Raw genomic sequence first — 12,949 nt, forward strand, 5'->3', positions numbered from 1 at the left:
CTCTTAATTTAATAACTTAACACCCCCCCCCCTTGATTTAGAATTCTGGTATTAAATATATTATTATTTTGTTTTCAGAGCTCGCTGTGTACATAAGCTGAGAATTTCCATGATCAGAGTGATACAAAATTGCATAAAAAGGGTCTCACAGAGCAGGAAAGTGGACCTGTATTCATAATTCACATTCTGTTTCTCTGCACTTGCTCCCCTTTTTGCATTTGAATATATGTCATGTTTTTTGAAATGCTGCTTTTAATATCTGTGTAATAGAATCTGGCTTAGCAGGAGAGAAATAGTTACCCTCTATAATTCCTGAAAGGTTTTGTCCATTTTTAGTCATTTTTATACTGCAGTTCTGCTGTTTTCTTATTCATTTCAGCACTTTCTTATTACCAGTATTTCTATGTCAATGCATCATCATTCCAATATTGCACTTTATCAAGCGTTGAATAAAAACATGCAAACCCTCATCTACTTTGGGATGATTGTGAACATATTTCTTGGGGAAGAAGTTAAGCAGTGTTACTAATGCCATAAGAATGGATAGAAATAGAGTGGACACTGCAAATAAGAGGCTCCTCCATCATGGTTATGCAGAAGGCTGATTCTGTTCAGTGCAGGACTGCTGTTGGGCAGACTCCTCACGGTATTATTTCTGTCTGTTTTCATGGCATCCTTCTGTAAATCTTCTGATTCTTCATCTCCGTTTCATACTTCCACAGTGCCTATGCCTGTGGGCAGGGCACAAAACAATTCCTTAAGAATAGACATTTGTGCTGCAGTTAGAGCTGCCAACAATCCCCCTACCTTTCTCCGCTGTTGATGCAATTCATCTGTACTTATGTTGTCAATACTGAAGCTCTAGCATAGAGAGTCAGCCACATCCTCTGCTGGCTGAAGTACCATTCACAGGACCTTCTCTCATCACAGCTACTTTAGTAAGTACTTGTAATAAAAGCTGCAATTATTGGTCCATCAATCTTAGAGTTTCCACTGGGAAAGGTGAACTGCTTTGGCAACAGTAGGAAATCCCAGTAGCATTGGTGGAGATGCTTAGTAATGATGCTTAGAGGTAAAGCTACAACTCAAGAGTGATTTCAGTGTTGTGCTTAGTACAGTTGAGGGAGTCTTTTCACCTGCAGGAACAAGCCCCAGTGTGACAGAGATGCTCAAATGAACTGCAGATTATTAGAACTTCACCCAGGGCTATATCCAGGTCTATTGGTTGGATGCTGTGCATAAGATTTGTGTGTCCCCTCTCACTGATAAATAGCAGACGTCATCCATTGCTGTTTAATCTAATGCCTTTTCTCTGTACTAAACTTACTTAGAAAATATGTTTTCCACTTGATGAAAAATGATTATTTTAAAAAGGAATTTTCATAGCTGATTCCGTAGCTGATTTCCATAGCTTATATGTGGCTTAGAACACTTCAACTCAGTGGAAAATAAACTGTATTTTAAATTGGCAAAACATTGCTTTTCACAAAAGGGTAGTTTTGCTAGACTTTGTGGAATTTTTAGTGGACACTATATGAAGTCTGAATATGGCTAGGATAAGCACAGTGCATGGGATTCCCATGAGCACAGCCAACAGCAGTGAAGGCTGGGTGAATTAAGTAAGCAGAGCCCTGCAGGAGGACCAGAGGAGCTGGCTTGATGAGTGGTCACAGGAAGCTCAATCCTGTCTCCTTTGTCACCTTCTTCCTGTGAAACTGAGGCAATTATATCTATGTAATATATTTGGAGATTTTCTGATAGTCTTCCTGTGCAAGAGAGAGATAATTTTTATCACTCTTTGGTGGAGTAAATTGTCTAGTTCAGTCATTGTGACCATAAAACTTTAACTGAAATGTTGGATCCAACTCTTCACTGTAGTTCTGTGTAAGTGATTGTGAAATTTCTGTTAAAGAAAAGATTCTTGAGATTAAACAGAGATAATTTTTATCACTCTTTGGTGGAGTAAATTGTCTAGTTCAGTCATTGTGACCATAAAACTTTAACTGAAATGTTGGATCCAACTCTTCACTGTAGTTCTGTGTAAGTGATTGTGAAATTTCTGTTAAAGAAAAGATTCTTGAGATTAAACTAGGGTTTGGATTGTGAGGCTAAAGGACAGGATTCTTCTGTTCATATTATTTACTATTAGAAGCCTAAATTTGAAGAGGAAAAGGTTGTTTTGGGATGAGATACTGTTTTAATTCAGTATTACTTTTTTGATCTTTATTTTATTAGGATTGTCAGGGGACTTCCTGCGTTCTGGAAGATACTCTGCTCATACCATCAATGGTGCCTGGTCACCCTGGTCTCCGTGGTCTCAGTGCAGTCGTGACTGCAGTAGAGGTATCCGGAATCGCAAACGGGTCTGCAGCAATCCTGAGCCCAAGTATGGGGGACTTCCTTGCCTTGGTCCATCTCTAGAGTACCAGGAATGCAACATTTTGCCTTGCCCAGGTAAGTTTCAAATGAAATGAAAGAAGTTAAAACAAAATAGCTCATCCTCAAATTTATATCTTCCATATTTGGTTTTATTTGGTTTGGTTTTGGTTTTTTTTTTTCCTATTTTAGTTTGTGAGTTTTGGGTTTCTTTTGGTTCTCAATCAATTACAGCTCAAATTTACCTTTATAATGTGAGTGGATTTAGGTAATATTCCCATGTGATATCAATAAATTTATTGTCAAGAGTATTAATAGCTACATCTTTTTTCACTTGTGAGACTGACTCTAAAAATATAATTTTAGTATGTAAGCTTATAGGAAAATAAAAGACATAAGAATTCTGGCAAGACATGAAATCTGGCCTAGTCTTTATTTAAACTCAAAATATTATTTTCATCACAGTGGTTTCTGGCATTAAATCCTTGTTAGCTTTTAAATGTACAGTTGCCAGCAAATAAGGTTCACAACTGATCACCGAATTAGATGGTTATTCAAGCAGTTCATAAAGATTGTTCTTGGAATCTTGAGTTTCTCCTTAATTTAAAGTTGTTTTATTATTCTATGAAAGGGATTACAAGTAGAATATATGTTTACAAGAAACTACTTTGGATTAAAAATCATTGTTGTATCTCTGACCTATGGGGGGAAAAAATCTTGGTTTCAGTCACATCTCACCCTTCATAAAACAAACATTCAAACTGAAAGGCTTTTGAGCTTTGCACAGGTTTTGTGGGAAAAGAAAGGGGAATATATAGGAGAACACATGAAGAGAAGAAGGTTCTGTTGGTTTAGGAAGAGAGAGTACAAGGTAAGAAACAATAGAGAGGAAGAAGGAAGGAAGACCGAATTACTCAGTTCTTTCCAGCAGCAACAAATAAATTTAGAAATAAGCTTTCATACATCTTTAATTATATTAATTATGTATACCAGTGCTTCATATTTTCGTGTTGAAGACTTGAATATTTTGTCATTTATTCAAGTGCAGACCTGAAGTAATTCTATGGCAATATGCATACTATGTATGTGTACCACTATTTTAAAGCATATATGAGTATTAATATATACATATATGGTTTCAAATTAAAACTGTATTCCTGAAATCATGGATACATTGGATGCATATTTATTTTTTTTAATAATATTTTTTAAAATTTAAAAAATAATTTTTCCAATGTTTTTGCAGTGCTTTCCCTAAGCTTTTAAAGCCCTCTAACAGTGACTGTCCATTCCTTGCATCAGAATTTAAGCAGAAGATCTGTGCAGAAAACACTTCCCTCTCGGGAGGACACACTTCCTTGAAAAACGTTTCCATCTTGAACTGAACCTGAGCAATATGTTTTGGCACACAGCCTACAAACCCAGCAGCTCTGTGAACATTCTGGCTCTTCGCTGAAAGCAATTTCTCTGCCATTTTGTTGCTAACAGGAACAGTAGGATTGTTGGAAAACTTGAATGCCCTGAGGCGCTGAAGCCCCCAGCTCTCCTTCTGGTGGGGCAGAGCCATGGGGAATTTATATTGAGGATCCCTGTTTTGATCTGGGGAAACAGCCATTGAGCCATTGAAGTTCTAAAAGAGGCACTTGGGCACAACCAGCCAGTGCTTTCTGCTGCGATTTTCTTGCTGTATCCAAGGAGGAATGTAGCTTCAGTTGCTCATCTTCTAGTTTCTCTGTCTGGGAGTGTGAAGAGATCAAGGGAAGAGGTGAAGCTTCTTTCTGAGCATAGAGGCATGACCAGTGAAGGGTGTCCATGTTTTCTACACTAAGCACTATTGGAGAGAAGTGGAAGGGAACCAACAGAGAGCCAACATTTTTCAGAGAATTAGGAAATTGTGGTCCAAATCTTCTCCATGTGGGCACAGCTCTAGTGCATGATCTGATTCATTACTTCTCAGTCTGGAATCACAATGCCTTGCTTTTCTGGGATAATAAAATGATAATGATTCTGTTTCATGTAACTGCACTGTTCAAGTAGTTTGGCAGTAATTCATTAAATCAAAGATTTAGAAGACCATTGTACCAACATGGTCCTCCCATGGGAGGACCATACCTCCCCATGGGATACTCCATACCTCCCCAGGGATGTATGCAGTAGGTGAAGCAACCTAAAACATAGCAACTCCTCACTAGCTCCTGCTTCCCTTGCAAAGAGAGTCTCCCCATGGGACACTGCCCTCAGCCTCCTTTGAAGCACGTGAGTGATGTGGTGTAAGGTACCAGCTCTGCTGACAAGCTCTGAGATACCTGATAGTATCACCATACTGTAGTAACTGAAATACATTCATTAAATGGACACAGATTGTCTATAATACTGGGCTAGATTTATTGTTCATCCCTTGCTGTTGATTTTCAAATTAAATGCTGTCTTGAATTTTTGGAGTTTTTTAAAGTTTAAATTAGTCACAAGTTTTCAGAAGTGGTATTTTTATTAAGCTCTGCAGCTATTCACTGCTAGTTAATTTTTTGAAAGAAATTGTTTTAACCAGTAAAATGCATCTAATAACTTTGTTGTAGAGGCCCTAGTTGTTTATGAGATAGACAATATCCTGGACTAAAAAACATAATTTTAAAGCAGAAGTTAATACTGCACTTTGAATTTGAAAATATTTTAAAAGATCAGTTGATATAAAGTGTGGTGGGCCTTTCTGAAGCAAGAAGCGGTACTCTAATCTATCTAATAATTTTATTTAGAGACAAGTTTTATTTTTCTTTTCAGTACAAAGCAAATTTGAATAAAGATGTAGAGAATGAAGTATTTAGATGTATCATAGCCTGTGACAAGGAATCACAAAGTTCCTCCGCTACAGAATTACTGTTTGCCAGTAATTAAGAAAAAAACATAGGAGAGTGAATCAGATCTCAGATAAATCTGAAGGGAAAACTTTGCAAGCACTAGATGTAATTGATTTTTTGAGACATGGGAGAGTAAAATATTGTTGCAGAATAAGGCTTACCCATAAATTAGACATTGTAGGAAGGAAATAAATTCTTACTGGAGAAGCCCACCAATAAATTTGAATTCTCTTAATTTTTAATGAAAGAGACAGAAAGGCTAAGGAATGTGAGGGCATTTTGTTCTGACCTTGACTTGAAAGTATTTTCCATAGTACTAGAATTCAAATTGCAATAAAGAATTTGATGCTAAGATTTTCCTGATCTCTTCCAGGGTAAGGGCAGCTTCACCTGCTCCCTTCTGGCACAGAACACTTTAGTAACAATCCGTCCCAGTCATTACACTTCCAGAAATATTCTGGTTAGATGGCAGTGGTGTGATGGATGCCATAGAGGACCCTTCCTGCCACTGCAAGCTCAGTTCTGCTTTGCTTCCTCTTCTGCTTATTGCAGGCAGGATCAACCTCTCATGATGTAAACTGCTGACACAAGGGAGTGATAGAGAAATACACTGAGCAGTGTTTAAGTCATGTTGAAAGTCAGTAGGACTTAATGCTTCTCAATGAATTAATCTGGGCTCTGTGTCGTCCTGGAAGATACTAAGTGCTCTGAAGGACTAACACAATAAAAAAGCCCATGGAGCAATCAAAGTGTACAAGGCTGTCTTGTCTGGTTAACTGTCTTGCAACCCTTGCAGCATCTTAAATATACTTATTAATATATTAATATACAGAAATTGATAGTTAAATGCTGGATCACAGAACTTCTAAAAATTACTGAAGTGATCTAGAAACTGAATTTTTTTCTGCAGTAGTAAATGATCCACTGATGGGCAGATTGGTAGCAGTCATTGGGCCTTTTGCTCATAGTATTTGAAGGCTGAATATGTAATAGTAAATTGAACAGTGCCGGAAAATTGCCAGAAATTGTACCCAGGTCCTGGAAGATGATTTTTCTGTATTGTTCAAGTTTTGGAATGATCCCTCATATAATTTTGCCTTCAACTAACTATCACTCTCCTAAATCAGCTGCAGAAATAGTTTGTGAGCAAGAGTAGTGTAAAGGCATGTTCATAAAGTACTGTTTCCATCTGAGTAAGCTACTTTGAGGGGCAGGAGAATTTGAACTATTGTTTTGCACTAGCAAATTATGCTTTGAACCTGTGCCTCAGCTCTTTTTTTTTATGTCTCTGAAATGTGAATAGCATTGAGCTGGCAAGAACTGAACTGAACAGCCTCAATAACTGTGAATGCTCACTGACATTTCTGTTTTCTTTGAGCTACTAATCTGCAATCAATAATGAATCTAAAATCAGTCATATCAGAGTTTTGTTGTCCTTGGGGGATTTGCAAGATATTTACATTATGAAGAGAAATAGATGATGAAGAGAAGTGTTGTTTGAATGATAAATTCTGCAAGTCTACAAAAATTACAGGAATTTGCTGACTATAAGATCTGTTTGCCTGACAATGATACAACCTAAAGAACACTGTCCTAGTTCACAGAATTGCACATCTCTTCAGTGATCTCTGTAGAAAAAGACAACTTTTCTTCATTTGTGTTTTGTTTTGTTTCTTGTTACCTTCTCTTATATTCCTTTGCGTAGGGACATGGGGATGTGCCTTAATGGGACATTTAAAGCAGAGCTGTGTGAGCACCACTGAGTAGCATGAGCTACAGGAGTTCCTGTTCTCTCTTCTCCTCAGGGCATGGTGGAGGATCAGAGGGAGAGGACAGTTGACATCTCTTAGATTTGAAATTCTGATAGTTCATGAAAACATTTTGTGATTTTACTAATTTCAGATTTTTATTATAGTAGTTCTAGTTTAGTTTAGTTGTGACATTTTATCTGAGAAGATCTGAATAAATTCATATGTCACTAAACTTGCTAATAACAATAATGAGTTTCAGATATACAAAAATCCCTGAAAGACTATTTAGGTTATTTATGCATCCCCTAAAGCCAGTTGCTTTTTATTGGTTTTTTTTTTTTTTCTTCTTTATTGTTTTCATTTCCTCCTATTATTTTTTCTTTGAACTCACACTTGGCCACAAGAAAACAAGAATGTATTTAAAAGAATAAAATTTATCCTGCAGTAACTTCATAAATCAGAAGGAAAAAAAATTACTCCAGTAAATGGAGGCTGAAACCCCTCTCATAATGTGCACTGATCTCTCTAGGCTGCTTCTGTAGCCAGCAAGAAGAGGGATTAACTGCTCTTTGAAACAACTGTTGGTTTTCTGACTTAAACGTCTCAGTTACAGGTTTAAATCCAAGTGGACCCTTAGATTTTTATTGTTCTTTTCTTAGAACCATTTGTTTACCTTGTGTTTCTGCATTGCACTATTTTGACTGTTTCATCTAGCATTGCTTTTATGACTAAAAGGTATCACAGAAATAAGACTTTGCCTTGTAAACTATGATGTAAAAGTTGCTCCTTTCCCACCCTGAATCATGCAGCAGTATCCCACAGGACTGGGAAAAAGCAGTAGACTAGGTGATGTGGAATGGGATGGTCCCCAGATGTCTGGAAGGGAGCAGTAGGCTGCCCAACATGCAGACGGCTTATAAAGGAGCCTGCAATTCTCTCTGTGTTCTCATGAAGGCAGGTGAGGTCAGTGTGTCTGCCCACACTTCCTTGTAAAACCCAAAGTTTTACAAGTTTATCCAGTTTGCTTTATTGTCTCTTGGAAATTCTCCAGTTGTGTGGATGTTTTGTCGTGTCCTCAGGAGATCCCATTTCTGTACACTGTTTCTTCCTGGCACATCCTCTTCCCTATGGTGTGGTTTTTTTTCATTACAGTGAAGAAATGCTTATTAACCTCAGGAACAACCAGCAGGCAAAAAGTTGTTTGCTTTACTCTAAAGGAAAGTGCACTGTTTGATAGCACACTCCTAGCTAAAAAGTACCTTCTTCCCAAAGGGACCAACCTCAGCAATTGTCAGAAAATGTAAAGACTCTCTAAATCTTTCATTGTGGAACTACTTTAATGACTTTCTTTTGTCCAACATCTCCACAAAATGGTTATGTAAAGAAACTGTAGTGACTGGAACTTTCCTTGCTGCTGTGTATTTTTCCTCCGATAAGAGGCAGAAATAACATTAAGGGCTCCATGACAAAAGAAAAAAAGGGAAAAAAAAATCCAGATGGTGCTGTGTTGCTAAGCAACTTAAAGAAAGATGAAAGAAACCACAGAGCTCTATTTAGGTCTTGTAAAAACTCAAGCAGTAAATACCCACTCCTTTGATCTTATTTAACCATGATGATGCCTTATTATCCTCTGTTGCTGAAAAGAAAAAGTTCTGGGGACAGATAAAAGAGGTAGTTACAATAGTCCTTGAAAGGTTAGAGGCAGCCTGTCAGTAAACAGTTACTTAAAAAAAACCCAAACCAGTTATAATTGCACTGTCCAGCTCAACTAGAATCAAATCTAACATTGTCTATTATATTTGTCCTATGCCACCTTCTCCAGACCCACTCCTCCCTTTACATCTGACGCCCAATAGTACAGCCCTGATCACGGCAGTTGTGGAACACGGTGACATTCCTGGTGTCACATTGGTCTCTGTGTTCTCGGCCACCTGTAGATCAATGGCAATTTCAAATGCAGGTGCATTTGTAATTCTCACTCTGGTCCATTGAAAAATAAGTAGGGAAGTGTTGGGGGTCACTGTCTCCATTAGAGTGAACAATGCACTGGCAATGTTTGCCAACAATTTATGTTCTGTGTAGTTAATCTCAGGCAGAATCAATTTGTTTCATGAAGGTCTATATGCTGCAGCAGACATGCCTCTGATCATTCATTTGAGCTAGTCAAAGGTCACATTACAGAAAAAAAAAAAAAGAATAAAAAAGAGAGTATCTAGAAAGGTAAAGCCTTACTATCGTATGAAATAAATAGCTTGGGTAACAGCTTCTGCTTTCATTTGCCATAATTTAAAAAAATGGAAAAAAGAGGCAAGTTCTGAATAAAAGATGCTGTGTCTTGAAATTGTTATAAAATTGCAGAGAATACTTCATCTGCACTGAAGACAAATAACCTATGGCTTTCTTTGATATGAGTTTGCATAATACTGCATTAATAGAGTTATCTCAGGCAAAAAGAGATATTTGTTTTCCAGTGAAAAGTATGAATAAGAAAAAAATGAGTGAGAACAAGTCAGACACTCTACCAAGATACAGTATTTATTTATGATTGGTGGTATAAAACTCTCCCATGCATGATGATTTGTTGTATGATGTAGCAATCATTGAATTCCTTAATAATGGAAATAATTTATTTAAGTTGAATACTTGGAATATAGTACCAGATTATAGAAATCCTGTCTGTCAAATCAGGCTTCAGAGTCCAGATAAATTAGTTGCAAGAGTTTTCATGACTACAGTTCTTAGCAAGGAAGTTCCAAGTCCATGCTTTCTTGATGTTTAGTATGGCATTGCAAATAAACAATGCTGGGAATAAAATGCAGTATATTCAACAACTTCAGTTACGGGATTAGTAAATAGTCTTTGGTATGAAATCAGGCATTATCTGTTTGTTTAGCAGTTGAGAACCTGAAGCTGTACTCTATCTGAAATTACATTAAAAATGCATGTATAGCTTTTAATATCAAAATTCTCCTATCCTATTTTATCAGTGTTGAAGACTTTACATGGAAATCATTCTACTCAACTCACCAAGTGCATTTGTGATATGCAATCCTGCAAAGCCAAAAGGAGCATTTTTTTAATGTTCTATATCTCCATCTAAGAGAGAATTTAAATGAAAATACTACATAGATATTTTCATTGTAAGCTAATTTTTTAAGATTTGTAACTTTTTTTTTATGGTAAGAGATTATAATGGAATAGCATTTAAGTAAACCAGTAAAAACTATCCCTTGAAATTGAAGCTATCATTAATTGAACAGAGAAGATCAAAAAGACATGGTAAATAATTTACTTCCATAAGAATTCAAATGATAATGCTTTAAAAAAGGCTTGAAAAGAAATTAATCTTTTTTTGTAGGATATGAAAATTTTGAAAGTTTAGTGTTTTGTCTCTTTTCTTAAAAAAAAAAAAAAAAAAGAAGATGATGAATGAAGAAAATACTACTTCCCTGGGAGAGGTACATCTGACTTTGTCACGTGGCTACATACACGAAGTCTTTGCCCTATGGGCTGCAATGTGGCTCTAAATATCAGAAATACATTCTGAAGCAGTAGCTTTAAGAACAGGGGCTCAAAGGAGCCAGACTCATGCAGGCAATGAAATGAACTTTCATTTAGATCTTGTCTGGTGGCCATGTGTCATAAACCATATGACAAATGGGTCTCCCATGAAATCCAGACTACATTTCAGAAGAATGTTGGGAAAACTTGACTGGAGAATAGTTTGACATACTTGAATTAGTAAATGCAAAAGAGGGTGGGGAGGGGAAGGTAAATGATAATATTTATTCTTCAAAAACTTGTTTTAGAAACTTAAAGTGGCAACTCCTTTTTTGTCAATGTGTGTTGCTTTCTTAAGCTTCTGCCATTGTTCTACTTCCGACATCTGTGGTAGAGCTGTGTTAAGACTGTAACATTATATTGGCCAATCAAATCCTACAGCTGTGTTAGGTCATTTGAAATGGTTTGTAGGGTTAAGGCAATCCACCTGTGTTGAGAAACAAATTCTGGATTCTTCCATCCTTCTGATGCTATTTTTTGGCTAGGTTTTATTTATATAAATTAAAAACTACTCTGAGCTTACAATATTTCTGCTAAACAAGCTTCAGTATCTTGTTTCCAAAACACTGAGAAAAGGAAAAAAATATTTTTGCCCTTAAAGATATTATGATACCCCCTAAAAGTGTCTTTTATGTATGAGTAATTTTGTTAGACATTTCCAGCATACCAGGGCCTTTTTAAATTAAATTGCATTGTGATTAAATTTGTGGGAATTATGTTCAGTGACAGCTAAAAATATCCAATAAGTTCAGTAGGCCATGAATTAGATCCACAGAATATGAGAAAGATGATTATGTCATGTCTCACATCAGCTTGGAAAAATACAGTATTCTTTGTCTTTTCAGTGGATGGAGGCTGGTCATGTTGGTCATCCTGGTCAAAGTGCTCAGCGACGTGTGGAGGAGGGCATTACATGAGAACCCGCTCGTGCACAAACCCAGCCCCAGCCTATGGAGGGGATATCTGCCTTGGCCTGCACACGGAGGAAGCACTCTGCAACACACAGCCATGTCCAGGTACCCATCCATCTTTGGTCTTTATGTGCTGCAGAATAAGGCATTCCCACTTAGGCAACATAATGCCCTTGATCTATTATTCAGGGGCAAATAATTTCTCTCCCTTATTAAATGCACAATCAGCCCTTACATGCTACAATGCTACAGTAAATCAAGTACTAGCAGAATATGTTCTACAGGAGACTTTCTTCTTCCTCCCTCTTTAAAAATTAAAATCTAAGTTGCTGTATCTGAATCTGGATTAAATAAAGTTGTGTAATATTTGAAGTGGATCATGCAGATGGTTTATGAGACTTTTAGTAAAAATATCACAAAGTGCTTTTGTTACAACACCAAACATTAACAGCAAGCAAATTCCTGAGGTTAATATTCAACATGTGTCATCAGGTGATATCAGGTCCTTTAAGTAGGTAATATTTGCCCTGTTTTCATATGAAACACAAAGAAAACTTTAATTGTCTTTGTAAAATTCCTTCTTCAACTTTTAATGTTAAGGAACAAAGACCTGGTCTTTTTAAATGACTGTGGAGTGCTTGGTAGATGAAATGTCTCAGCACTCCTGCTAGTTGTATGATATTATGGATCATGTCTATTTCTGTAACTTTGACTCTGCCTTTTGACTCATCTTAAAGGAAACTATTTTTTTTAAAATTTAAATTTAAGTGAGAAATTGAGATTAAAATCACATAAACTTTCATTTATTGCTGATTAGTGGATTACAAGCAACAGCAAAAGGAAAGAAGGAGCTCTGATGCCACACTGTATTACTTGTTTCACTTAGAGCTCCTAGACTTTATAACGAAAGTTTTCTGCTCATATGATGAGGCTATGCATGTGAGGGCAAAACCCCCATGATTTTGAATGGATCATATTATTTGTTATGATTCTTTTCTTCTCTAGGCACTACATATCTTCCAGCAGAATGAAAGTACCTACTTTGTCAAACTTAAAGCAGATTGGTTTTAAAAAAAATCCAATTGGGTTAAAAAAAAAAAAACAAGCATGGAAATCAGTTGATGATTTGATTTTTTGAGACAAATATTGTACATTTGTATGCAGAAGTCACACAGTTGCCTTGAAATCCTTTAAGGCATCTTTGAAAGGTCAGAGCCAGTGTTCATTGTGCTAGTATTGTAGCTATTTCTCTTGTTGTGCATTTATTTTCTACCACAATTCTTCTATAAATGACAGTTTACAAACATTCATAAATAATGTCTTCATCTCATTTTGACCTGCTTGTGACCCAAATTTTGGAGCAGATGCAGAATGGAGGAGGAGGTTGGTTTCATTCATCTTGGTTCAAGAAAGTGGAAACTCATATAAAACAATAACATTTCAGAGGCTCAAAATGTATTTTTCACATTCTGTAATATTTTATTGATACTTCAAT

General features: G+C 36.5%; 1 protein-coding gene across 2 annotated transcripts in view; it reads left to right on the plus strand.

The window, feature by feature from the left end:
• The window catches only part of SEMA5A (semaphorin 5A), a 313,297-nt gene that overhangs the window by 285,787 nt on the left and 14,561 nt on the right, over positions 1 to 12,949 (plus strand). For both annotated transcript variants that reach the window (XM_031062762.1, XM_031062763.1), the window contains 2 exons: positions 2,236 to 2,454; positions 11,389 to 11,559. In XM_031062762.1, the coding sequence (XP_030918622.1) occupies positions 2,236 to 2,454; positions 11,389 to 11,559 (390 nt within the window). The remainder of the gene's footprint in view (positions 1 to 2,235; positions 2,455 to 11,388; positions 11,560 to 12,949) is intronic.

Source organism: Geospiza fortis, unplaced genomic scaffold (assembly GCF_000277835.1).
Source record: "Geospiza fortis unplaced genomic scaffold, GeoFor_1.0 scaffold64, whole genome shotgun sequence".
Classification (NCBI taxonomy): Eukaryota; Metazoa; Chordata; class Aves; order Passeriformes; family Thraupidae; genus Geospiza; species Geospiza fortis.